This window comes from Haliotis rubra, unplaced genomic scaffold, assembly GCF_003918875.1.
Source record: "Haliotis rubra isolate DU_JTF1 unplaced genomic scaffold, ASM391887v1 Scf548, whole genome shotgun sequence".
In the NCBI taxonomy this organism is placed as follows: Eukaryota; Metazoa; Mollusca; class Gastropoda; order Lepetellida; family Haliotidae; genus Haliotis; species Haliotis rubra.
In genome coordinates, this window is record NW_025767244.1 from 410,270 (window position 1) to 437,683 (window position 27,414).

The 27,414-nt window shown below is 39.7% G+C and overlaps 1 protein-coding gene across 6 annotated transcripts in view; it reads right to left on the bottom strand.

Moving 5' to 3' along the window:
• LOC124253647 (acyl-CoA-binding domain-containing protein 6-like) overlaps positions 1-27,414 on the bottom strand; it is a 36,299-nt gene extending 8,885 nt beyond the window's left edge. The window contains exons 1-5 of one of the 6 annotated variants that reach the window (XM_046687455.1): positions 27,258-27,414; positions 23,997-24,084; positions 23,302-23,442; positions 14,587-14,651; positions 11,964-12,060 (exon numbers count right to left, since the gene is read on the bottom strand). In XM_046687455.1, the coding sequence (XP_046543411.1) occupies positions 11,964-12,060; positions 14,587-14,651; positions 23,302-23,442; positions 23,997-24,065 (372 nt within the window). In that variant the 5' untranslated portion in view covers positions 24,066-24,084; positions 27,258-27,414. Of the gene's footprint in view, positions 1-11,963; positions 12,061-14,586; positions 14,652-23,301; positions 23,484-23,996; positions 24,085-27,205 lie in introns of those variants that run through there. The other 5 variants (XM_046687460.1, XM_046687458.1, XM_046687457.1 and 2 more) reach the window with 5 other exon arrangements.

The window sequence follows — 27,414 nt, forward strand, 5'->3', positions numbered from 1 at the left end:
GGTGTCCCACTACACAGCGACAAGATATCATCTCTTTGTGACTACCCTCAGAAAAATTGCCCAGACTTTACAGATCGTCATGCCTGAATGTGGCAAGAAGATTAATGACTTCAACGTAGCCGAACATGACCACTTTGGAGGGGCTCAATCACAAATTGGCATTGAATCCCTTAACTTCAAGAACAGAGGACAAAAGAATCAAGCTATTATTACTTGCTAAACAAATTATGGATAGTTGATCTCATACTGACAAGCAAAATAGCAGGAACTCGGCATTGATGTAATACAGGTAGTATATTTGCAAGAACTTTCAAAATTTGTCAACATACTATTTTCAATGTACAGTCAATTACTGCTATAATGAACTCAAAATGAAACTGTTTTTTCCTGGCACCTCTCATTCTGAAAAATGATGAACTTAAGTACTTCAGGCAAAGTTTATGCATCATTTAATGTCAATAATAGTAGGAGATTGCCATTGAAACTTTGATATGTTTACTTATTTTCAGAAAATAGTTTCATAAACTATGAAGATTTACTTCCCTCTGAACCTTTTATTTCCTAAGATAAAACAATGCTGTAAAGCTATGGTACCACAGTTGGACTTCAAGAGGTACATAAGGCAGCAGCTAGAATGAATGTTGAAGCTCAACTATCACAGTGTTCTCCACACCCAGAGCCATGTTCTATTCCTGATAGCCTGACCCCCTACTCTCCCCATGGACGACATTCTCGGAAAACTAATACTTCCAGAGAGATTGAATCTCCTTGGATGACAGCAGTCCAATTTAGCGAATCACAAGTTATGTCTTGACAGTGCAATTACAAGGAACTTGACGGTGAACTTCGTGGTCCTTTTTTATGCCTCAAGTAAACAGTAAAAGGTAAGTTTTTACAAACAAGTTCTGAAAGTCTGTGAACAAGAGGGCAGATCAGACAATATGTCGATAGCCAGATAACACACCATATCACCAGAACTTCATCTGCAACTCATGAAACAGACAATGAATTTGATGTTAGTGTTATTGCAACCAGAGATCATGTCAATGTGTCCAATATGTTCATTCAAACATGAAAATGTCAGACTTTGAACATTTTGAATGCAGTTCTTCAGATATTATGGACACAGAAGCCAGTAGAACTGCCTGAAAAAGGTGAACCTTCTAAGGATAACACTGGAAAATGTCTGTAGTTGCTTGGCATTGTTGACATTCTGTCAAACCTTTTTAACACATTCAAAACCTTTCTTCTCTCACCAAAGCTCCTCTATGACTGAAATATTGGTTGATACAGCAATGTTAAGTTTAGGTTTAAACCTGTTTAATCACACACTATTTCAATGTTGGATTACTTCAACATCTTCAATCTTCTATATGTTTTTTGAAGAATTTTTTCAGGTAACTTATGGACATCCACATGTACGTATATCCCTTCACAATCAAATGAAACACTGTACCCTCTCTGACAGCTTTTTCAAGGAAGATAACTGTGTCAACCCTATAAGCAGTGTGTATGCCACAGTTGTACAGTACATAGGAGGTAACTCTGCCCACTAGTTTTCATCTGACATCCCTTTATTTATTTGGGTTTTTTTGTTCACTGCTTAACAATTTTCTTGACACATTCACATTGAATTAGGTAGTCTCAGACTTTCGAATTGTAATTTTCAAAAGATCTGTCCTGTCAACCTGTCACATTGTATTTACTTGATTTCTGTGGGCATGTTGTGTTGTTAATTCACTTGCAGTAAACCTGAAGCTCTTCTAATGTGTCTGACATATGACAAGCTCAAAGCTTTAGAATGTGGCATTTGTTTTCTGTCAGACAAGTTGTGATAGATGAATGTTTATCTCTGTTTCATTTTCAAACCTTACAGTCCATTAACACTTGTTTCATAAAACAATTTCATAACATCATGATCAGCCAAAATTGTTCAAGTAATTCTACTTACATGCCTAAAGTGTTCTCATTTTAGATGTATATCTGATGGTCAAAACAACATGAATTCTTGATAAAAACATTACAATGTGGTACATATCTCTTAGGGGTGGCTATTGAGGGGGAAACAACTATTGCGATAGTGATAGTCTATTGCAACCAACTATTGCAACACTACTGCAATAGTTTCTTTCTCCTTTAATTGTTTCATTTGAAGTCATTTCCCAAATGAATGTGTAGTTTGTATGAAATAAAACAAATTGAAGGAGTTTCAGTCTTTTTTAAATAACTGGCAAGAAACTTGAACAAGATAGAGTAAAAAGTTAAAACATAAACTCAATGAAGCTGCAAGTCTGCACCCCAACATTCAAAAACTCAAAGTGAACAAATCTGGTACTTCCTGTATTTTGTGCTGTGCATTTATCAACAAAAGTCAATTACGAAACTATTGATAGTCACACATACTATCGATAGTTTTTCGTTTCTACCATCAATTAATTGCTATTAGGGACCGTTCATAATTTATGGCTAGGGGGGTTGATGATGATTTTTATGGAGAAGTATGTACAATGTCAATGACCCCCCTAAAATTTATGTACAAAATAATAATTACTGAGTCCCCCTGCATGTCATGTACCCCCCCACCCCACCCCCATAATTTCTAAGCGTATATTTAAACATATGGTCACAATACCTGTGATGTTAAAGTAAATTTCTGAAAGGTTTTAATTTGTCCAACAAAATAGCTGATTGATCAATCAGTGTTCACTGAAAGGACACAATAGGCTCGTGTTACATACAGTTAACACACACTGCAGACTGTCAATACTGTCAGACTCATATAGCAACCATCGGTTCTGGGTCGTTTCACCCCAAGTCGTTTCATCCCAATTCCAAACTAGGTCACCCCTAATTTAGAGTTGTTTCACCCCAACTAATTGAGTATACATGTACATGGAGAATGATATCAATGCTTATATCTGTTAATCCTAATTAGGCAATGTTTTCACAACAATCAGGTAAATGCTCCTGTGTAAATGCTATTTGTAGATATAAAGCACTTGGAGGAATGGAATCCACAACTTATACAAAGTTATATGATACGATGGTGTGGTCAGGTTTAAGTTAAAATGCCGTAAATGCTGTCCACATCGTGCTTTGAGATTTTTCCTTGGGGTTGGGTAAATATGCTCCAAAAGTTGCTGTGAAACTTGTGTGTTAAACTTGTCATCGCCATCAACACAGAATATGTGGCACAGGCAATACTTGGTCATAACAACTGTTTGATAAGAACGTTGCATGCATGTTAGTACACAACGCTTGCTAAATAATGTTTAATTGATACTGTAGGAAAATGGTTTTTCTCTTTTCCGACGTGATATTTTTCATCCTATTGTGTATTGGGTTCGTAATGTAAATTTAGAGGGAAGTTGGACGTGTCATTTACCGGAAATAAGTGATTTCTGAAGAGGGTTGCTTGTAGTTTATGAAATTCCACTTGTTACCTTTGTTTGGCAGTAAAATTTCCGTTGGAATTGTCCTTTCCCCCGGTCGGTTTACAGTCGCTGCCATGCCGTGCTTGGTTTGCCGTGGCCCGGTGTGTTTTCTGTTCGCATTCCAAGTGAGGTATGGTAGAGCTGCCGTGATTGGTGCAGATTCCATTGCGGGCCAATGGATGGTGGGGTGGCTACCCGACCAGGGTTAAAGGTTAGCGCACGGTGTATATAAGGGCCTGTGGCACTCTCGGAAGTCGCTTGCTTCAGGACACCCTGACCGAACAGTAAGTCGGGAGGTCTTCCTCCTTTCCTTAGTTATAGTGTTTTTTTCTTTAGATAGGAGAATATTTAGTGGGTTGGGGGGAAACAATAGGATTAGAGTAGGCTTTGTTTTGTAGGAATTAATTAGTTAGGACTTTTTTTCTTTGGGTTTCATAGACCATTAGGTGTGAGTGTGTGTGAGGCTGGCTTCTGTTTATTTTGTTGAGTTTGGCTCAGTTTATTATAAATAACAACATCGAACCTTGATACATGACTGACTGACTGACTGAGATTAGTTTTACGCTGCTTTTAGCAATATTCCAGCAATATCACGGCGGGGGACACCAGAAATGGGCTTAACACATTGTGCCCATGTGGGGAATCGAACCCGGGGCTTCGGCATGATGAGCCAACGCTTTAACCACTAGGCTACCCCACCACCCCTTTAATACATGAACCATACTGTCACTGGGCGACCTCCCTCAGCGGAGGCACCTATTACAATACCTTTTAAATATAGGATTGTTGAAATGACACGTAAATAATTATTTTGATATTTTGAAGGTGAAAGAAGCTGCCCGTTGATAATAATAATATTTTTTTGCCGGGGAGAAACAACCTCTAAATGGGGTGAAACTGTATGGGGTGAAACAACCTGGCAGAAGCAACTTGGGGTGAACGTGTTTGGGGTGAAATGACCCGTTGCCGCAACCATCAATGAGGTGATAGTGAAACTTGCTTCACAATGTAACCAGATTTCAGTCTGTCATGATTTACTGCAGCTCTTAAAGTTTTATTCCTCCCAAAGTAGCTACATGGCTCCTAAAGTTGTTTTGCTAGGTAACCAAACACAATATTTCAGGAGCAAAACACAATTTTATAAGGATCTGAAACAAAATGTAAGAAAATCATACAAATCAGAGATTAGATTCTGACAATATATGAAAGTAAGTTATGCTGTAATTTTCTTGTGTGTTTCAAGCACTATATCTATAGAATATACATGTGTTTAGTGTGTAATGGTATACTGTAGCATGCAGCAGTGAGTCATAAACTCATGGAAAATAACTACTGAAAATGGTGTCCTGAATTCCTATGGGTTACTGCATTATTAGTTTATATAAAGAGTCCAGTATGTCTCTGACTTCAAGTTTTAAATGCAGCTCATTAGTTTATATAAAGTGTCCAGTATGTCTCTGACTTCAAGTTTTAAATCCAGCACATCAGTTTATCCCAAATTTCATTTAATATTGCAGAGCTCTAGATAAGCATTTTCCAATCTGGGTATTTTACCCATGGTGTCTGTTACAAATGGGTACTACTGATCTTCAGTGGGTACTTAAATTTTTCAATACCCACCTTGTTTTTAAAAAGTTGGGTATTTTCTATGTCAGTAATTTAAACATGTTAAAAAAGATAACCATAGCTAATTTTTTGTACTTCAGACATTAACCTGGTCATTGTTTAAAGAGAAACAAAAAAATGTGAAGTTTTAAGTTACTTTATTATTTGACTTGTGCAGTGACCACATTGAAAAGCAAACATGTTGGCATGATAATCTACCCGGTCTCGTAACATTTGACAGTTAGCTACTTTCTGTTACGCATTTGTTTTTTACCGGTAAGTCAGGGTACGCAAGTCATCATAAACCAAGACGTTTCTGTAATTTCTTTGCGTATTTGGGACGCTACAGATATATTTCAGTGCGTATTTTGGAAATTTCAAGGAGTATTTTACGTAGATACGCAGCTTATCTAGACTTCTGATATTGTGTAAATCAATTTCATAAAAATCATGTGCGAGTGAAAAAATAGGCAGAGAATAAATTCAGTGATCATATTACAGCTGACGATACCTTGATCACGTGAAACAAACACCAAAAAAACTGCCACATTCTCACTCAATATGCTTGATACAAGTACTAATTGCTGCTTATTCACTACTGCATGCCAAAATTTATAACATAGTACTAAGCTTAAGATATGATTAAACTTAAGCTAATTATATAATAGCAAACTCTTTAGAGTTTGTTAGTTAATATACTTATATGATATAGATATAATGCTGAGCTTAAGATATGAATAAGCTTTAGCTACATATATAATAGCAAAAACTCTGTAGAGTTTGTTAGCTAATATATTTTTATAATATGAGTATAGTACTGTGCTTAAGCTATAATTAACTTAAGCTACATATATAATAGCCAAACTCTGTAGAGTTTGTTAGCTAATATATTTTTATAATATGAGTATAGTACTGTGCTTAAGCTATAATTAACTTAAGCTACATATATAATAGCCAAACTCTGTAGAGTTTGTTAGCTAATATATATTTATAATATTAGTATAGTACTGAGCTTAAGATATAATTAACTTAAGCTACATATATATAAGCAAAACTCTGTAGGGTTTTGTTAGCTAATATATTTTACAATATGAGTATAGTAGTGTGCTTAAGATATAATTAACTTAAGCTACATATATAATAGCAAAACTCCGTAGAGTTTGTTAGCTAATATATTTTACAATATGAGTATAGTAGTGTGCTTAAGATATAATGAACTTAAGCTACATATATAATAGCAAAACTCGTGAGAGTTTGTTAGCTAATATATTTTACAATATGAGTATAGTATTGTGCTTAAGATATTATTAACTTAAGCTACATATATAATAGCCAAAAAACTCTGTAGAGTTTATTAGCTAATATGTTTATAGTGTAACCATAGTACTAAGCTTAAGATAAGATTAGACTTAAGCTAAAAGTATATAGCAAAATAAACTCCTTAGAGTTTATTAACTAATATACTTTTATGTTAAAACATAGTACTGAGCTTAAGTTATGATGAAACTTAAGCTATATATATATAATAACAAAACTCCATTCGAAGTTTTGTTTAGCTACCTTTATAATGTAAAACATACTGCTTAAGATATGATGAAACTTAAGCTAATTGTATAATATGAAAACAACCCTTTAGAGTTTGTTAGCTATGATATAAACCTAGTATTGAGCTTATGAAGGAAAACTTAAGCTACATATATAATAGCAAGAACTCCGTCAAAGAGAGTTTGTTAGCTAATACATGTTATAATGTAACCATAAAGCTTAAAATATGATGAAACTTAAGCAGAAATATATAATAGCAAAACCCTCTTTTAGAGTTTTGATAGCTAATATACCTATATGATATAAACATAGTACTGCGCTTAAGATATGAATAAGCTTAAGTTACATATATAATAGCTAAAACTCTGTAGAGTTTGTTAGCTAATACATGTTATAATATAACCATATTGCTTAGAAATATGATGATACTTATAGCAAAAAACTCTTTAGAGTTTGTTAGCTAATCTACTTATATGATATAAACATAGTACTAAGCTTAAGATATGAATAAGCTTAAGCTACCTATATAATAGCAAAACTCCTTAGAGTTTGTTAGCCAATATATTTTAATAATATGAGTATAGTACTATGCTTAAGGTATAATTAGCTTAAGTTACCTATATAATAGTAAAACTCCGTAGAGTTTGTTAGCTTAATTAACTTAAGCTATGTATAAAATAGCCAAAAACTCTGTAGAGTTTGTTAGCTAATGCATTTATCATGTAACCATAGTATTACTCTTAAGATATGAATAACTTAAGGTAAATATATATAATAACAAACTCTGTAGAGTTGTTAACTTATATATTGTATGATGTAATAATCATAGTACTGTGATGATAAAAGGAACTTAAGTAAATTATACATAGCATGAAGCTATTTAGTATTGTTATAAGATAAGTAAAAATCTGTTAGATTGACTTATCTTCTCCGAGGAACTGTCAGCTGTTGTGCGAGGACCATGGGATCGAATTGGTGTATACCTGAGACGTCCTCGGTGGTGATATCTCTCAGATAATGGTTTGCAACCACCATATCGGATTTCCAGAAATAACCCTCCATTATTTCAATCACATTTGTGTAGAACAATTGTAGAAGTTAGCGCTATAATATCATGAGTATTAAGCTCATGGAGGGTCGGAATAGGTCCATCCGCATATGCACGTAGTATGACAGTTCTGATCCAAATGGAGATATAGTACATGAGACTTCACTCTGCGTAAGTTGATGATAGAGGAAATAATCTGTTGCATTTTTTCCTCCTGTTTGGTTTGGTGGAGATAAATTTACAGTGCTCTTGCTGGCCAACTTGATAGAATCATCGTATCATGGGGTCCAAGTATGTCATCCAGGCGTGTTCATAAACCTCACTTGTGAGGTGTTGGAGCACTATATTCATATCCCCAGGTTGGGCGTGAAATTTCCGTTTTATTCTCCAAACAGAAGTTTAGTAGGTTTACTAACCATCTAGTTGTGTTAGTCGCTTGATGAAATTCAGCTGTAGTCTGAAACGCTGTGGATTTAGATCCACTTGTATCTTCGTCTAGGTAATTCGCTGCGAAGTCCTTGACGATGTAGGTGCACAACCAGGTGTGTCTGTCCTCGTTGAACTTTATGTAAAATCGCCTGACTGCCGATCCCTCGTCTTAACTTGACAGGGGAGGTCTCTAACTTGAAGAAAGGCAGTCTAATCATGAATGTTCAGGTTAACTGGACTGTAATGAGGCTTGCTCGTTCACTGATATATAGTTGTCACTTGTGACGTAAGTCTTGAACTGTGAATTGAGATCGACCTCTGTGTAGGTCGTTGTCCCTCGCGGTCCAATCAGAACAAGGCATTTTGATTCTGTATAATACCCGCGCTGTGATGTCACCGGTGTAGCGGGAAAAAACCCACCTTGAATAAATTCTTGTCGTCGTTGATATTAGCATAAACGTCGGTCTTCACCGTAGCTTCCCGAAGTTATCCGAGTGACCACGTGTTTCGAGGGTTAATGGTAATCGCGCGAAAACCTCCGGCGCGAAATATCTCGCTCTGTAATTTTATGCTGGGTAGGTTATTTTCCTGGTTGTCGTGAAAGTAATTTCAGTTTTGAATATAATTCCGACTTCCTTATATATAAGGGTATAAACAACTTGCAAGTTGTGAGCTTGTAGACTGTATACATGAATGTATCGTCATAATTGTAGAATTAACGTTGAACTTGTTGTACATATTTCTTCTCAGAAACTTTGACGATTAAGAGTTATACTCGCTGTAACAAGGCTGCTGTTCAATTTTGATATTGAATTGTCTGCAGATATGCGTAATGGTCACGCATGTAGATAATCGTATCGTCGTCCGGGATTGTATATTAGCAATTTATACGGAATAGTTGATTTCTGTGAAGATCTATGAAATGTCGTTGACTATTAATACAGCGACGTTCTGTGTTGTAAATAGCCTGAGCAATTATCTTCGCGTAGGCTTATAGACGGCATCTGGCATACAGTTGATAATCAACTTATGCGACGTCTTGAACGGACTGACGAGTAGCTATATATGACGAGTGGCTAGTATATGGAAACCTTGGAGGAGACTTCCTCGGTGAACGCCGGAGACTTCGCGAAGTTCTCGAAGTATCCCTTCTAGATCTTCTGGGTGAAGTAGACTTGGAGCCACTTAGCCTTCGCGACCATCGCGAAGGTGTCGAGTCAAAGCCCGATTAGTATATATATATATATATAAATATATATATGAGCGCTTGCTTCGTGAACAGCCTCTGTGTTTAACAGGATGTGGGATCGGCGAAGCGCTTGCCTAAGTAGGGCCGCATGGATCATCTTATCATATTCAGAAGTCGTGTTACGAAGTCTGGTGATAAGTGTCTAATTGATCGTTCTAGATCTATTTAGGCCAGCGAACATACGTCTCGTCATGGATTCAACAGAACCAATATACGATTGTAGTTCTTATACTTGATATCGATGATCAACTTGTCTATGGGTTGATCTTCTCGGAGACTTGTGAGGGGAACGTTGATAGTTTCGCGAAGCTCTTGTATAGTCCCTCGATGTCCTTCTAGATGATGATGATCTGGATTCAGGTGTCCTTCGCGCATGCCTTCGCGAAGCTTCCTCTGCGTCCGGTCCGGGGGAACGACGATATGACCTTCGCGAAGGCTTCCGTGATGTCTGATGGTCCGAGTCCACATCTAGGGATGAAACCGCATAAGGTGATGATCTATCCTGCCGCGAAGTCCTTCGCCGGCGGGCTGTATTTTATCTAGGTTCTTTCGCCTTCCGCCAAGGCTGTACATCTAGGTCCTTTCCGCCTTCGCGAAGGCCTTCGAAGGCTGTACATCTAGGTCCTTCGTCAAGTTGGTCCGTGACTTCCTTCGCGAAGGTGACATCGTCCTGGCTGCTACGTTGACGGGGGGTGCCTCTGGGGTGCTGTCTACGTTGGAGCCTTCGCGAAGGCTCGGACCCTGCTACCGCAGATATAGTGGTCCTCCATGATGTTCATGGTCTGCGACGAGGTCGTCGGTGCTTTATCTGCGGTGTTAATGGAGGGGTCCACCGGAAAATCGTCCGACATCAGTGTAGAGGCATCAGGCTGCATGGTGATCTCTGCTGATGTCGTTGTAGCTGTCACCGGTCGTTTCTTGTGGCGTACGTCGGGGATGATGATCAGCTGATCATCGTAGAGGTCCAGGTCATCGGCTGGAACAATCTCGGTTGAGAAAGTCCTAGTAGACTTCGTTGATTTTCCCTCAGAGGTCGACGCTGCCCTGGGTGTGCGACGTCTGCGTTGAGTGTTGGTAATGATGGGACCCTCAGGACGATCATCGCATATCTGCGTTGGTACATCAGGCTGCATGCTGATCTGAGCCGACATCGGTCAATCTTTGATGTACTGGTAGAAAAACCCTCTAGTCTTCTGCTGCGACGATGGGATGTCTGGGGAAGCAGGATGCTTGGAGATGGCGGACTTCGCCCCACACCTCTCCACCACTCTAGCGAACACCACACGGGAGGGGAGTCGGCCAACAGCAGTAGACTGGCGAGGGGTTCCGTGTATCAGTCATACTAGACTCTGCATACGCGACCTATCTGCTGTGCGTGCCAAACGCAAAGTAAATATTAATAAAAAGGTAGAATTGGATAAATTAGTACCGCCAACTGCAATGTGAATATAATAAACATGGGCCGTTACATCATATTAAAGGCGGATCAGCAGCAGCATAAAAACGTAATCTGCAATAGTACAGAATTTTCATCAACGTAATCCACTGAAACAAACACGCGGCCCCCGTGAATAAACTGTAGAAAAGCGACTAAATATCAATATATAATCGTTGAAGGATACTAGCTAAACCTCTATAGATGTCTATACGAGGTAACTAACTAAATATATTTCAAAAGGATATAGTGTGTCGGGAGACACAGGCGCTCTCACGTCCAGCTCACTGGGCGAAGAAGGAGAGAGTGTGGCACATGGGTAGAGGTGACGCCCTCGTTCCCGCGTTTGTGAAAAGGAGGTAACTCGTGGTGAATACTAATTAGTGATTTTAAATTGAAGGGAGCTTCAATTAGGGAGATACAAGTGTTCCACTATGTTCGCAAGAAGAAGAAGACAAGCAAAAAGAGCATGAGTCAGGATAAGGAAAAATATATTGTTTTCACGAATGAAAAAGAAGATCACGTGATGCCTTCATATAACAAAATCACTGAGTGGTTGATTTTAAAAGGTGATTTATCAAACAGTTTCACACGTAAGATGTAAGTTTTCTATTTCTTGTTCATTTAAAGTACAGTCAGTCCGCGTTAATCCGAACACTTTCTGTTTTTCATCAAAAACGTTTGGATAGTGAAACGTACAGACTACTGAAACAAACCATTATGTACGTCACTACAGTAGAGTTACTGCCCTTTGACATACCGAGACAAGACTATAAGAATGTATATATGTCCATGTATCAAATGACTTCATTACAGTTTGTATAACAATCAAAACTCTGAAACCTATGAAAATCAGCGCTAATCAATGGTGCTCACGAGGTAAGTGGATTATCCGAACCTTTTGGATGTACCGCCGGATTAATGAAGCAAAACCAAGTGTAATTAGCTAATCCGTTACCGCTAATTAACGTCCGGATCAGGAGAGTGAAGCATTGGATTAATGAATCAACAATTAATGAGTTTACATAGTTAACAAGATTGGTTACAGCTAGCTACTGTTCGTATATCTCGTGAATCGGATTATCGGGGTCCGGACTAACGAGGCCTACTGTACTTATCAGATTTCGTCTGTGTTCAAATTCAGAATCACTGGAGCAAAGTGTATGTAGGATAAAACAGAATACCGATAGCTTGAAACAGTGAGATGTGGGAGCTCACCTTGTCTTCCCAATGTGGATGGATGTCTGATAGGAAAGACACATACTCCATCATGGCTTTCTTGCGACTCATCGTCCCCAGCTTCTTCCATGCCTCCCTTGAGTAAAAGAGTTCAGTTTGTTGCATGACTAGCAAATAACGTATATCTCCATGGCAATGTTGGTGAGTGCTAACAACCAAACTGAGATGAATAGTTACATAGTAAGTAAAGGAACTCTGATCTCAGACAGTTTGCTGGTACTGGTTGTTGCTTTTGTTTTGTTTTTTCCTGTACATACCAAGATGATATCCCATAAATATTGTGCACTTCAATATCAAACATCGGTAGATAATGGCTAAGTACGGTAACAGCTCTTTATACTAACCTCACCAGTCTCTACTAATCCTTCGGAAAAGTAGTTATGCAAGTTAATTCAGATTAGTTAGTTTAATTAGTTCACATATAGCATGGTCTTAGCCTACATGATAAGTACATTATTTATTTTGTTGACAAGTTATTCTTGTGTAGTTTATGCGCTAAACTTAGATTAGTTTAGTTGAATCCATCAGTTGTAGAGTTTTGTATCAAGTTTTATACTGGTACACTCAAGTATTAACTTTGTTCATTTCTGAGTAAGTATGTAATTTCCTGACCTCCTTCACATGACTGACTGACTGAGTTTGGTTTTACGCCGCTTTTAGCAATATTCCAGCAACATCACGGCGGGGGACACCAGAAATGGGCTTCATACATTGTGCCCATGTGGGGATTCGAACCCGGGTCTTCGGCGTGACGAGCCAACACTTTAACCATTAGGCTACCCCACTGCCCCTCCTTCATATGAAATAGTGGTTAGCAATACACAGGTTCATTATGAACAGACAGACAATAGATCCCATGTCCACACACCCCAACCACCTCTTTCGTTACTGGGTCCCTGGAGGAACAGGTCCCAGCACCCCAGAATGTGTATAGAGGAACAAAACAAGTTGTGTGTCTACTTTGTCAGTGGTCGCCAATATGGCTGTCTTAGGGTCATGATTACTGGCTGGTTAGCTGCTGGGCCAGCACTAGTGGGCCGAAGCAGTGAGTATGTCCCCTCTAAGTCAAACACAGAGAGACATTGTGGAGGTAATGCCTATAGAAGACAGTTGTGGACCTCCAAAAATCTCCATGATAGGTCGAACATAGATGTTCTCCTGGAGGGCCATTGTTGTCAGATCTCGTGTGGGTTGTTGGGTGCTAGAGCTGGCAGGGCAACCTCAAAGCTGGTTAAACAGACACTGTTTACGACATTTGATGGGATCGGCCAGCACTCAAGATAAGGGCACAACACAACTGAATAGCAGACTTTGTTGAGGCTACTGCTGAAGGATAGACAGAGTCACGAAGTGATGAACAGAGTCCACAGTTGAAGAAGGTGCCTCAGTTGAGTATCTGTCGTGGGAACTGAAGACTGACTGACTACCCCACCGCCCGGGGAACTGAACAGTCCCCACATCCCCACACATCCTCAGGAATGGGAGGATGGGCATCTGCAAAGTCAAATGGAAGGGCTGAGTATCCTCCCTAAACTTTGGGAGATCAATGGAGGAGAGAGCCAGCAGATCTGCAAAAGCACCATCCAAAGATTGGAATATGTCAACAATCAACAGATCATGAGAAAGAAGGGAAATCTCTTGGATATGATTCTGTATTGTCTCCAATAATGTTACTGACTCCTCCAATGATGACATCAGTGCCTTCCTTGAAGCTGACACAATTATGTCTGGTTTCTGCCCCTCACAGACCACTGACAGACTTTTCAGGACCATCAACACACAACATTTGACGGATTGCCATGAATATGTATGAATAAATATTTTATAGAAGTCCTTTTATAGGTTGGCATGCTGCTAAACTTGCAGGGTCATTCCTTTAAGCGGATGAGCAGAAAGAAAGTAAATGGATAGATAGAAGAATTGGGACAAGGTGCCATGCCATAAGCTTACTTGGAGTCACTTTGATATTATAATCTTGTTCCACATCAGTTGCAGAAGTAACAGACACAAATGAAGTTTTAGTTATCTGCATAACAAGTTTACTGAAATTTCATGTCTCTGTAGATGTTAACTGCAGATGTTTACAATAATTATACAGCATCTATACAGTCCTAGTGCATGGGAATTACTCCTTTTGTCATTAAACTAGATTTGGTACAATTTCCATTAAAGATGCACATCCTGCATTTAGTTTGTTGTATCATGCGAAACTGTCATCAAATAACAAGGAGTAAGGATTACTATAACTTGTATTATTTGTAAAATTTATCATTAAAAACTGTTGTATAACCACCCCCCACCCCCAGCCTTAACAACACACTATCATATCCATGTACTTCCAGACCCGTGAAGATCTGGTCTTCAGCAAGACATTAAGAGGCTTGTGGTAGGTGACAAATGGGATCAGGTGGTCAGGCTTGCTGACGTGGTTGACACATGTCATCGTATCCCAATTGCGTAGGTCGATGCTCATGATGTTGACTACTGGATTATCTGGCCCAGACTTGATTATTTACAGACGGCCGCCATATAGCTGAAATATTGCTGAGTGCGGCGTTATACAACAACCAACCAGCCAACCAACCATATACTTCTAACTTACCATTTCTGCTTACCCTGGAAGTCAAACATCCCTGGTTTGGGAACACGGCAGGGTCCTTCCTTCACCTGAAACATTCATGTATACAAAGACGTATATACGTCCTTGATGTATATAACCAACTCAGGAGGTTTCATCCCCAACATGAAGAATAGCAATAAAATATCATAGCTATATGGGTCATTCCTTTCAAACATACATTTGATACATGTTTTCCTGTTTGGTTTGGTTTCTACTTTTTTGGTTCACACAAAATGGTTTCGGGTTAGTCCATCCTGCACTCACCCCTGTATGGGGATTTATTGATTCCCATTTCATAGTTTGCTAATCACAGAGTATGAAACATGTGATCCATAGAATGTATTGAGGACTAGTTGCAGAGGCATAATAATGAAATAAATGAAGTAAATCATAACAATATCAAAAGTAAAATGAACAGAAATAATAGTCCAGAGAGATTAATTAACCTTCCTTGAAAGTGTAAGAATCTGGAGTGACATCCCATGCACTACTGTATGCTGTATGTGCAAAAAACAGACATGAGAGTTCCTGCGTAAGATCTTTGATGTCAACATTCTTTGTCCTAATACTTGGTATTAATGTTTATATTTCATGATATCTACATGTTCTTAAGTGTATACAGAAAGCAGCTTATATCAAGTGTCTATCTTTATTTATATGTTCTTATGCTGACTACATATAAAAGGAGAGCTACAGTGATACATACAGTACTTATCTCCTTCACTGAAGTAACATGGGTTTACACTATGGTAGCAACATCCTTTCCAAATAGTGACAGGCAAGATGAGTAGCCAGATACTATTCTACAATGTGTTGGGATCTCATATGTGTGCATTAGGTCATACAATTAAGCAAAATATTTTAATGTTCGAAATAGACCTATGTATCTGCGAAGTCTGTTGAATATTGCCGCCATTTTCAATCAATAATGAAATTAATATTTTATACTTATCCTGACTCATGCTTATTGCTTGTCTTCTTCTTCTTGCGAACATAGTGGAACACGTGTATCTCCCAATTGAAGTTCCCTTCAATTAAAAAATCACTAATTAGTACTCACCACGAGTTACCTCCCTTCCACAAGAGCGGGAACGAGAGCGCCACCTGAACCCATGTGCCTCACTCTCTCCTTTTGTTTCGAGCCCGATACTTTATTTTTCCGAAGAAATCCAAAGTGTTAAGTGGGGAGGACGGGAGGGCTTACCTCATGAGTCAGGATAAGTATAAAATATTAATTTTACTCTAAAAATTTCATATTTTTCCTTATCCTGACTCATGCTTATTGCTTGTAGAATCCGACGGAAAAGGAGGTGGGAATATATATACTTTGGATTTTAATAATTAGTGATTTGAACTGTGATGATTGTAATAACCCTATGGGAACTTCATAAAGGCACTGAACTGATGAATTCCTGCTGTTTAACTTATCAGCTGCCATATAAAGGTTCTTACAATTTATTGAATATGATAAAAGCATATACAACATTAATGTAAGCTGAAGCTATTAATGTGATAGTATAAACTTCTGTGAGTTTATAGTGGATACTTTTATAAATTAACCAAAGTATTAAGCTTAAGATATGCATATATTTAAGCTATAATAGTATAGTACTGTGCTTAAGATATAATTATAACTTAAGCTGTATAATAGTAACCAACTCCTTAGAGTTTGTTAGCTAATACATTTATGCACATGACCATATGACTGAGCTTAAGGATTGATGAAACTTAAGCTGAACATATATATAGTAGCAAAACTCCTAGGAGTTGTAAGCTTATATATAGTATGATATAAAAAACCATAGTACTGAGCTTAAGATAATAAATCAAACTTAAGCAAAATATATAGATAGCATGTAGCTATTAGTACTGTTATCAGATAAGTATAAAATCTGTAAGATAGACTTATCTTCTCCGTGGAACTGTCAACTGTTGAGCGAGGACCATGGGACCGAAATGGTGGATACCTGAGGCGTCCTCGGTGGTGATATCTCTCAGATAGTGGTTGGCAAACACCATATCGGATCTCCAGAAACATCCCTCCATTATGGTATTCAACGAGCAATGCCCATGTAGAGCGAGAGTTGAGGCTAGCTCTAATTTAAGTGAGGATTAGAAGCTCTTGGAGGGTCGAGTCCTGCAGCCTTGTAGGCGCGTAGTATGACAGTTCTGATCCAGATAGAGATCGTGAGTGCACATTGAGACTTCCGTCTGCGTAGCTGTAGATATAGGGATAAATAATCTCTTGAATTTCCCTCTGCTCTGTTTGGATCATTGGAGATATATTTTCAGTGCTCTCACTGGGCATAGTGATAGATCCATCGTATCATGCGGTCCAAGTATGGATGAGAGAGCTGGGGCGATGGAATAATCTGTCTGGTTGACCTGGCAGTTGGTTTTCGCTATAAAATCCCAGCGAAGTCCCAGATGAGCGATGTTATGAATATCATCAAAGCGTGTTCTCTAAGTAATCCAATGCATGAATCTCTGACATCCTGGCGGCCCGTAGCTAGTGCTAACAGGAATAAGGTTTTGTGGGTCAGTGATTCAAGCGATGTAGATAGCAATGGTTCATAAGCCTCACTAGTGAGGTGTTGGAGCACTATATTTAGATCCCAGGCTGGGGCGTGAAACTTCGTTTCTGATCCTCCAATCGAACGCGTAACAAAGCAAGTAACTCTGGTGTTTTTGTTAACTTGGCCCGTTAAGCATAGTTATGACAGAACTTATAGCTGCAAGATAAGTGGACAAGGTTGAGCCTTTTAGATTCTTAGTTTGCCGTAGATAACATAAGAAATCTGCCACTTGAGGATGTGTAGCATATCTGGCTGTAAATCCTTTCTTAGCAGCGTAATTGACAAAACTGTGCCATTTGTCATCGTATAAGTTACGAGTTGAGTTACGTAGTGCAAGCGTGACCGCTTTAGCCGCTCTGGCAGAATAACCTCTCTTATTCAGACATGCCTTGATACAATCCATACGTGAAGTTGGAATGCTTCTGGTGTTTCGTGCACTTGTTTGGTGTGCGGATGTATCAATAGATTGGCACGTTGTGGGAGCTGAAGAATTGGTTTTCCCATTACTTGAATGAGATCTGGAAACCAAGTTCTCGCTGGCCAGACGGGAGCTCTGCGTTTGACTGATTTTCTGTAAGACTTGTGGGATCAACGCTGGAGGCGGGAAAGCGTACGCGTTGAGTCTCTCCCACGATATGCTTAGTGCGTCCGTTGCCCATGCTAGTGGGTCTGGCACTGGCGACACGAATGTTGGCAGTTGCTTGTTGAATCGAGTGGCGAATAGGTCTATCAGTGGAGATCCTATTTCCATGATTATTTGATTGAATATCTCTGTGTAGAGCATCCATTCTGTCGGCGACGGTTGGTGTGGCCGAGAGAGAGCGTCTGCTAATACATTCTTTGCTCCTGGAATGTGGCAAGCTCTGACGTGTATGTTTAGATTGTCGATTAAATCGAAGAGTCTGAAACATCGAGTCAGTAGGTTCTGTGACCTTGTTGAACCTTGTTTGTTCACATAAAACGCCACTGTTGAATTGTCTGTGTGAACCATCAACTGAGCGTTCTGTAGTAGGTTGCTCCAGTGACTTATGGCGTTTATGACTGCTTGCATCTCTAGCAGATTTATGTGACATTTGCTCTCTTGATTGCTCCACAGGCCTGACGCTGTCCTGCCAGCAAGGTGGGCTCCCCAACCTTGTAGAGACGCGTCTACGTAGAGATGTGTTTTCGATTCCGGCTCTACTAAGGAGACGACTGCGCAAACATTCAATCTCTTGGTCCACCAGAGTAGATGTGGTTTGACATAATCTGGTAGACTGAATGGTAGAGGGTCCTCGAGATGAGCATTGATGAGGACTTGTAACGGACGTAATTGAAGCCTGCCTCTGACTGTCAAGTCTTGAGCTGATGTGAGTAGTCCCAATAGGCTCTGCCACTGTCGTAGTGGTAACGGAGAGAGTAGGGCTTGAGGAATAAGTTGTTGGATCTTTATCCATCTGTCCTCCGGGACTACAATACGATTCTGAGCTGTTAGAAATCGTATACCTAGAAATTGCAGATCCTGCGTTGGTTCTAGGTCCGACTTGAGTAGATTTACTAAACATCCTAATTGAGTTAGTAGCTTGATTATAAAGTTCAGCTGTAGTCTGAGACGCTGTGGATCTGGATCCACTTGTATACCGTCATCTAGGTAAAAAGAGCTGCGAAGACCTTGACGATGTAGGTATGTGACAATAGGCTTGGTCACTCTTGTGAATACCCAAGGGGCCGATGTGATTCAGAGGGGAAGAACCTTCCATTGGTAATGTTTCCCGTCTAGGATAAATCTTAGATATTTCCTTGAGTTGGGATGAATCGGAATGTGTAGATATGCGTCTTGCAAATCTATGCTGGCCATGTAATCTTTGGGACGAATTAAATGCCGAAGTTGCGGTAAATGTATCATGCAAAACGTTGGTGGTTTGCATAGATATTCTCTGTTGAAGATGCTCATGTTGTATATGAGACAAAACTTCTCCTTGGAATTTTTCTTCGGCACTAGAAAAACTGGGGAGTAGAAACCTGGTACGATGTTTCGTTGATCCAAAACTTCTAAGGCCTGTTTGTTTAGTAGAGTAAGTACTGTTTCTCTTAACATAGGTAGTTGTGCCGGTTGAACGTTGAACCCTGTTAACGGAGGCTTGACCTTGAGTTGTATTAGATATCCGTGCTGTAGGATGTTGGATACATATGGATCTTGTAGTATTCCCCAGTTTTCCCAGTGTAGCTGAAGGCATCCACCCACTTGAGACGGTTGTACTGGAACGGCTGGGGGTGGAAGACTCCAGTCGTTCCGCCTGAATTTCATCGTCTAAATCCACGGGCACCTCTGGATGATCTGCCTCTAGCTGATCCTCCCCTAAATTTGTTGTATGGGCGACGAAAATAATCCTTGGGATCTTTAGCTGCAGCTAATTTCTTGTCCCGTGCTTTCTGTAGCCCCGAAAACTTAGACTTGCCCGAGTATCTCTGTGTTGACTGTTTAATGACGTTCGCTAAGGTATCCATGGATCTGATCATAAGTACCTCTCTCGAGTCTTTAGATACTTCTTTGGAGACCTTGTCTATGTTGCCACCAAACAGTAAGGGCGATGACCATGGAGCTGTGTATAGAGATTCTGTAAATTGCTTATCCCAAGAGCAGGAGGCTAGTAAGCCTTGCCGACGAGCCATGGTAGTAGTTTCAGTAAGCGCTGACAGGTGCTCTGTAAGAAAATGGTGGTCTCTTTTCTGCATGAGTAGAGCTGACTAGATCATTCTATCTTCCTCCTCTGTAGAATTCTTGAACTTGGTGATGAGAGTTTCATTAATCGTTCTAGATCTATTCAATCCAAAGAACATTCTCCTGGCGATGGTATCTAATTGAGCGAATTTGCGATTGTCTACTTTGTAACTTCTGGACTTGGCATCGCTGATTAATTTAAAGTTGTCATCAATATCCTGGGCCTTGAAAAAGGGGTCCATATTGTGTCCAGCAAATTTCTTGGCATTGAAGACCGGGAAATGTGTAGATTGGACTTTCGAAGATTTGGAACAGGCTGTATCCAGATTAGCTGGTACCGCTGCAATCGGGTCAATAGGAGGTAAGGTGATATTGACTACATCATCATCCTTCATCAGGTAAGTCTGAGTTGAATTCTCGTTCTTCGATGGGGAAGCAAGTTGTAACTCATTCACCATCCAGTATCTAATCTCAGCATCTGAGAAAATGATACCTTCTTCCTCTGCTTAGGGTCACATGTCGGAGTCCTAGATCTGTAGGAAGATCTATGAGAGGACTGTGGTGAACGGACTGACGAGTGGCTAGTGTAAGGAGACCTTGGAGGAGACATCCTCGGCGAACGCTGGGGACTTCGCGAAGCTCTTCTAAATCTTCTGGGCGAGGTAGATATGGAGCCACTTAGCCTTCACGACCTTCGCGAATGTATCGAGTCAGTGTCGAATCGACATATGAGCTTGCTGCTTTGAAGCGACCTCTGTGTTCTACAGGGTGTGGGCTCGGCGAAGCGCTCCTTCTCCGCGATGTCCCTCGCAACTGGAGAGGCTCTAGCTCCTTCGCGGAGGCGGCCTGGGACTTCCTTTGCGAAGTGATCGCTACGGGCTGGGTTGCCCTTCGCCGAGGCACGTTTGTGGGCTCTGGGGCCCTACGCGAAGCCAAGGCGGGCTCTGGGGCCCTGTATGACTTATTTTGGGTTGGGCTCTGGGGCCCGTGGCTCTGGGGCCTCTGTAAACCGTAACGGTCCTCCATCAGTCTCATGATTTGGTTAACCAGGTCGTCTGGGACGGTCTGCGCTGGCGTTGAGGGTGGCCTCTCTGTGAAAGTGACGGGACCCTCAATCATAAACTCAGGCGTCAGCGTAGGCATCTCTGGTTGCGCGTTGATCTGCGCTGTAGTGACGGTAGCAGATACTGGACGTTTCTTATGATGTACATCTGGAATGATAATCGGAATATCATCATCATATAAACATAATTCTGAGTCAGGTAGAATATCGGAGGCAAAATTATTTGTAGCTTTCGTAGATTTCCCTTTTGACGAAGCTGTGGACCTGGGGGTTCGAGGCGTACGTTGAGATGATGTGGACGCTTTCCTAGTCTTAGACAGTGAAGACGGATATCTTGAGATGCAGGTCGCTTCTTGGACATAGCGGACTGCGTCCCACGCTTATCCCCCGAGGGAAACTCCGGCAGGCCACCAGCCGGTGGCGGGTCGTCAGTCAACAGTTGACAGGGTATAAAGCTTCCGATCTATTAGCCATGACTGAAGATTGTTTGCGAGATTTATCTGCCTTCCGTCTCAAAACGGAACATAAATATTTATCAAAGGCAGAAATTGGTAAATTAATACATAATTTACAACGAGAAACAATAGAACATGGAGTAATGCAAACTAGGGCATTTTAAATGTGGATCGGTGGCGGAATAGCGAAGTTTTCAACCTGTGCAGATTCTCGTGCGTAAACTGCTGAACAAACACGCGTGAACCGTGAACAAATCAGCAGAAACACGACTAATAATCAATGCAAGTTGAATAAGGATACTAGTTACACCTCTATAACTGAATATAAGAGGTACTAAACTAAATATAAATAAAGGATATAGTGTGTTGGGAGACACAGGCGCTCTCACGTCCAGCTCACTGGGCGAAGAAGGAGAGAGTGAGGCACATGGGTTCAGGTGGCACCCTCGTTCCCGAGCTTGTGGAAGGGAGGTAACTCGTGGTGAGTACTAATTAGTGATTTTTTAATTGAAGGGAACTTCAATTGGGAGATACACGTGTTCCACTATATTCGCAAAAAGAAGAAGAAGACAAGCAATAAGCATGAGTCAGGATAAGGAAAAATTTGTATGTTTTTAATGATCTACACAAGAAACAATTACTAGTTTATGTTGTTGCCATGGAAACTTGAAAAAGAAATTTTTGAAACAATATCCAAAACTATCAAAAGGCATCAATTCACCAGTGGACCTATCTCCTTACATAGTTCGTGAAGAAATATTGTACAGCTTTCAAGATCTGCTCCTAAATTGTAATGTTGCAGGGACAGATGAACACCCTGAAACCCATGTTGCAGATTACACCATTACAGGTATGCTTGGGTTAAGTGAAACCCCGTGTTGTGATTTGTTCTCTTGCCCCTTCTGGTCTAAAATATAGACATTTGTTTTTCACGATCCACAAACTGACCCATCTATATGCAGACACTGTGCATATACACCTTGGGGAAGGTGCTCAAGACAAATTATTTCAACAGCATTGTGTATTACATAATTAGAACATACTTGCTTGTGATGGGCTGGGAGCTAATAATTTGAGAATATTAGGCCTTCAATGAATACTCTCTGAGGCAATACTATACACATTACAAACATTGTGAGTGAGTGAGTGAGTGAGTTTAGTTTTATGCTGCATTCAGCAATATTCCAGCTATATGGCGACGGTCTGTAAATAATCGAGTCTGGACCAGACAATCCAGTGATCAACAGCATGAGCAACAATCTACGCAATTGGGATACAATGAGAACCAAGTCAGTGAGTCTGGCTACCCGATCCCGTTAGTCGCCTCTTATGACAAACATGGGTTACTGAAATGATTACAAATATTGGGTAATGATTATAATAACAAGTCAGCTGTTGATGCATTATTCAGTATATTCAGTGAAACAGTAAAAAACTAAATTAGCTGACATATTTTTACCATGTTGAAAGTGTTCATTTATCACATCAATTTCATATCTCCCTTTGATAAATAACAGTCAAATTCAAGTAAATAAGGTAAAAACGCTGCATGAAAAATTCATGAATATTCGATTGAATTCATGAAAGGACACACTTCGATTCACCAAATAGTAACAGCCCTAGTTAATATCATATGGTATTCACATAGAGTTTTTACATGCATTTGGTTATTTTAGATATGGTTTCTTAAAGAATGATCAGGAAGAGCGTGTGCAACACAAGAGCAGAACCCTATTTTGAACCATGTGAATAGTAAACGTAGGAAACACTGACAGACACAATGGCATGTTGTCATGTCTTAACCTATCATGATAGGATTACAAAATGTCGGTTTTCAATGCTCTATTTCAAAACTTGTCTTACCAAAACCTGCCATAACTATAGAAAATAACCATATCAAACCTGTTTGAATCTTGCATAAAAGTACAGCAGTGCCTCATTTTCTATTTTCCCTGCTATTGTCCTGACAAACTTTGTTGCTGACTTGAACAGCTCCTCCACATTCTCCATGTGACCTTCCATCAGTGGACACCAGTCTTCAGCCTTCGGGTCAAACACAATCAGCGAGATATCACTGGCTTAACCTGCCCAGTACATAAAATATATATGTGTACAGCATATAAAACATATCACATATTTTATCATCACAAAAATAGCACACAGGCATTGTTGCTCAGTCAGGTATAGTAAATGTCAGCTTGTTAAGTGAGTATTGCCAATATTTTGCAAATTAGAGCCATACTTTTGTGAAGGGACACAATGCAAAAGCTCCACACATTGTACAAATTCCGAGAGTAAAACCAAGGTGGTTCGCTTGAAAAGCCAACATTTTTATCCACAAAGTTAAACCCCATGACTTTTATATAAACTACTGGGCAAAAAGACAGTTATCACTTTTAAAGTGATTGTATATAAAAAAATTGCTTGGAAGACCAACACTCACAACACTGCCCCAAAAGATGGCTACATCCGGCAGTTCCACCTCCGAAACAGATTTCTGAGGGCAATGTCAACAGTGGCGACAGCACTAGGACAACCCGACAATCAGCAGACAAACAGTCCTTCAACAACTAGGTATGGCTGGTCCATGGGCTTACCGCATTTCCATGGAATGGCCTTGACCCGTCTACACCGTCACTGCAGACTGTAATGGGCACAAACTGCATTTCAGTGGCAGCGACGTGACTAGGAGAGAGTGAAAGTCTGTTCAGAAACAACAGCAGCGTTCAAGTTTGTTTATTTGACAACAGCCAAGAGGAGTCATTTTGCAGCACAAACAACACAAGGCCTTACATCGCCAGAATTGTTCGAGAATACCTGCACAACGTTAACATCAAAGTATTGCCTTGACCAGCGTGTTCTCCAGACATGAACCCCAGTGAACATATGCAGGATCATCTTGTCAGTTGAGACACCTCCAGCCAGCATACAGGAACTTGAACATTTGTTGAACAGACTCACTTGGACTAGGAATAGGATCCCTGCTGACGTCATCCGCCAACTGACAACGTCAATGAGGAGACATGCGTTGGCGTATATGGATGAACAGGGTGGTCACACTCGCTATTGATGGCATGTGCCCTGACTCCTGTCTCATTATGTGACTCCTTATGCATTTTTTTTAATGAACTCTGATCGGTGTAATTTTTAATTTTGACCCTAGACTCTTGATTAATGAATTGCAGCAAATGCAAGAGCAACATTACAATGAATTTTCAGTCAAATTATTGGAAAATGATTTCTGTTTGTAAAATAATTATCATAAATCTCACATACGACTTTGTTTCTATATTTGGGTCACGTAAAATCAGTGATAACTTTCTTTTGCCCAGTTGTTTACGTACTATAGTTAAATCTTTAGTCATTGACTAAGAGCTTAGCTGTTAATCAGCTTAGTTATGTGGTCTCTTTGATGTGAAAGTAGGATATCAATGTTCTGTTATTCAATAAAACAACATTATGTTGTAAAGCAACATCAGTGATGTAAATCAGTTTGGGTCAAATTTGGGTCAAGATGACGGAGTTGAAAAAAAGAAACTCTCAATATCCTCAGTTTCAGCTTGTCCATTAATATATTCATAAATATAACAGTTTCCCATATTTGCCATAAGTGCTGCTGGACTTTAGAACCCTGAACATATGGGATCTTCTAAAAACCATACATAATTTAAACTTCTTGTAATAGATCAAGAGAACTTAGAGAACAGATTTAGTTCAACATAATTATGCTATAGGTTTCTCTTTATAAAAGATACAAAATAACTTTAGACCCTACATGTCTGGTTTTTTTCTGAAAAATGGTGTGCAATATATAGAGAATCTCACTCGAGTGTCTTTTGATATAAAATATATCACCACGAGTTGATAAAGATATCTCCCAGGAGATATTGTTTGATCTCACACAAGCAATATTTCCTGTGGAACACAGTTTTGGATGATAAACTCCAATAATAGTATGCTGTCCTGCGCACTTCATGGTTCTAAGTACTGTGTACTAACACAGAACGCTGATCTGTTTGGAAGCTGGTCAGAGGTTCATATTACTTAACTTAATAAATACTGTAAATACAAAATCCTACTGAATATGCTAAAGCAGTTATTTCTCAGAGGATCATGCTTTTAAATTTGTGACAATAGAAGAATAAGTTTTCAATATTAAACATTGACAAAATTCTCAGTTCCATTCCAAACCACAAAAAGGCCATTCACATGTCTCCGGGTCACATAGCTATGAACAGTTGTTGCTAATATATTTTCAGACACATAAAAAATAAATTATCTTTTGTGTATCACAAATGTTTTTCCCATTGTGAAAACATTGTCTTCAGTTTATAGACCACAGTTTATGGACACTTTTTGCATTAGGTCACACTGTATCGACGTCACTAAGCTATTCTCGTCTGCCCCCTCGTAATCAACCATACCCTTGGTATAAGTTGGTAACCAACGTCACAATGCATGTGAGTTGTCATCGCCTGGTACAGTTTCCTACAGTACAACTACTGTGTAGCACCCCATGTTTTGGTTTGCAGTTGCTCCATTCAGCAAACATCACTTCTGGAAATATTATGATTAACCTTTTTCGATGGAAAAAAATGTCTCTGCTCGAATCACAATTAAACAGCGACAAGGCAATGCTCGCTGACTAAGCCAATGTCCATGGTCCCACAATGCATATGAGACAAGTCAGCTGCATGTGAATGTACAGATCTATTTTAAATACATAGAGCAAAAGCAAAAGCGCTACGGCTACGGGCTAGCAAACAGATATCGCCACATAACAGTTATCAGTCACCAATACATCAGTATCACACGTGCGCAGTATCGGTCAATTACAATTCTGGTATTTTTTCCCCAACGGTATTTGACAACAATAAAGTACAGCAAAAGACACTTCTTCACGGTAAGTTACAAACGAGAAAATTAAAGATAAAGTTATGAACCCTATAACAATTTTTTAGTTAGGGGGGGGATGTTTCACGACCTATATAATAGCAAGTTCAAATTCACAAGTCACAAAATCAATTATTCGCGGTTACTGTATGATATAAATATACATATTATTTCACGAATGGCATGAGAAATTCTAAATGGCGATAAGTGTTACAATTAGTTGTGAGAAAGCATCTATTTATACTGCCATGATTCCCTTCCGCCGCATAATATAAAACATGATCGGTGGCAGTGAACGGGCTGGACACATCGGTGAATAGCTAATTAAGTATCATAATTAATTTTGTTTCATTAATTTAACGAACGGCAGAGTAATTTTGTAAATACCAATAAAATATGGCGATAACTGTTGGGTAGCCAGTAGCAAGTAGGTGTTGGCGATAACTGTTCACCTGCCAGTAGTAATTTACTTGATTATTGGGTCGTTCACCTGAAGCGATAGAATCATTGAACATGCATAACAATAGAAAAATCCGTTCTGCTGTTCTCAATAGACGTCACAACTAGAAGTCAGCCATGAATGACAAAGATTCAATATGAAATGTGCAGAGGCAGTGTGTTTAGAGAGTGATGTTGATATGAGAATTGATTAAACTCCCACAATTTATCATGGCCTAACTGGACAAAGTACTGGCTGTAGCAATGGACATATAAGTATCTCAACTCTCAGCATAAAAATAAATACAAACATGGGAGCAAACTGCTCCAAACTAAACCTCTGCTCATCAGCGCGGTTATGAAGCAAATATCCTTCGCATGCCGAGGGATACGCACTGCAATTAGGCAACAGAAACATAATACAAACTGGAAAGTAAATATATATAGGGATAACGCTACTGGGCTTCCAAATGACCTGTATATAGACGGTAATTGCCAATTTACTGCACCCGCATGTACAACCTTACTTTGCTGTAAAACTGCCTAAATCCTCGTCGGACGTGCTGCAAATTTCATTCACTGGATGTAAGGAACAAAAATATTTTGACTTGATCAGCCATCTGTGGGTTACAGATAAAACGACACCTCACCAAACTATCATTGAACAAAAACGGAATCGCGTCT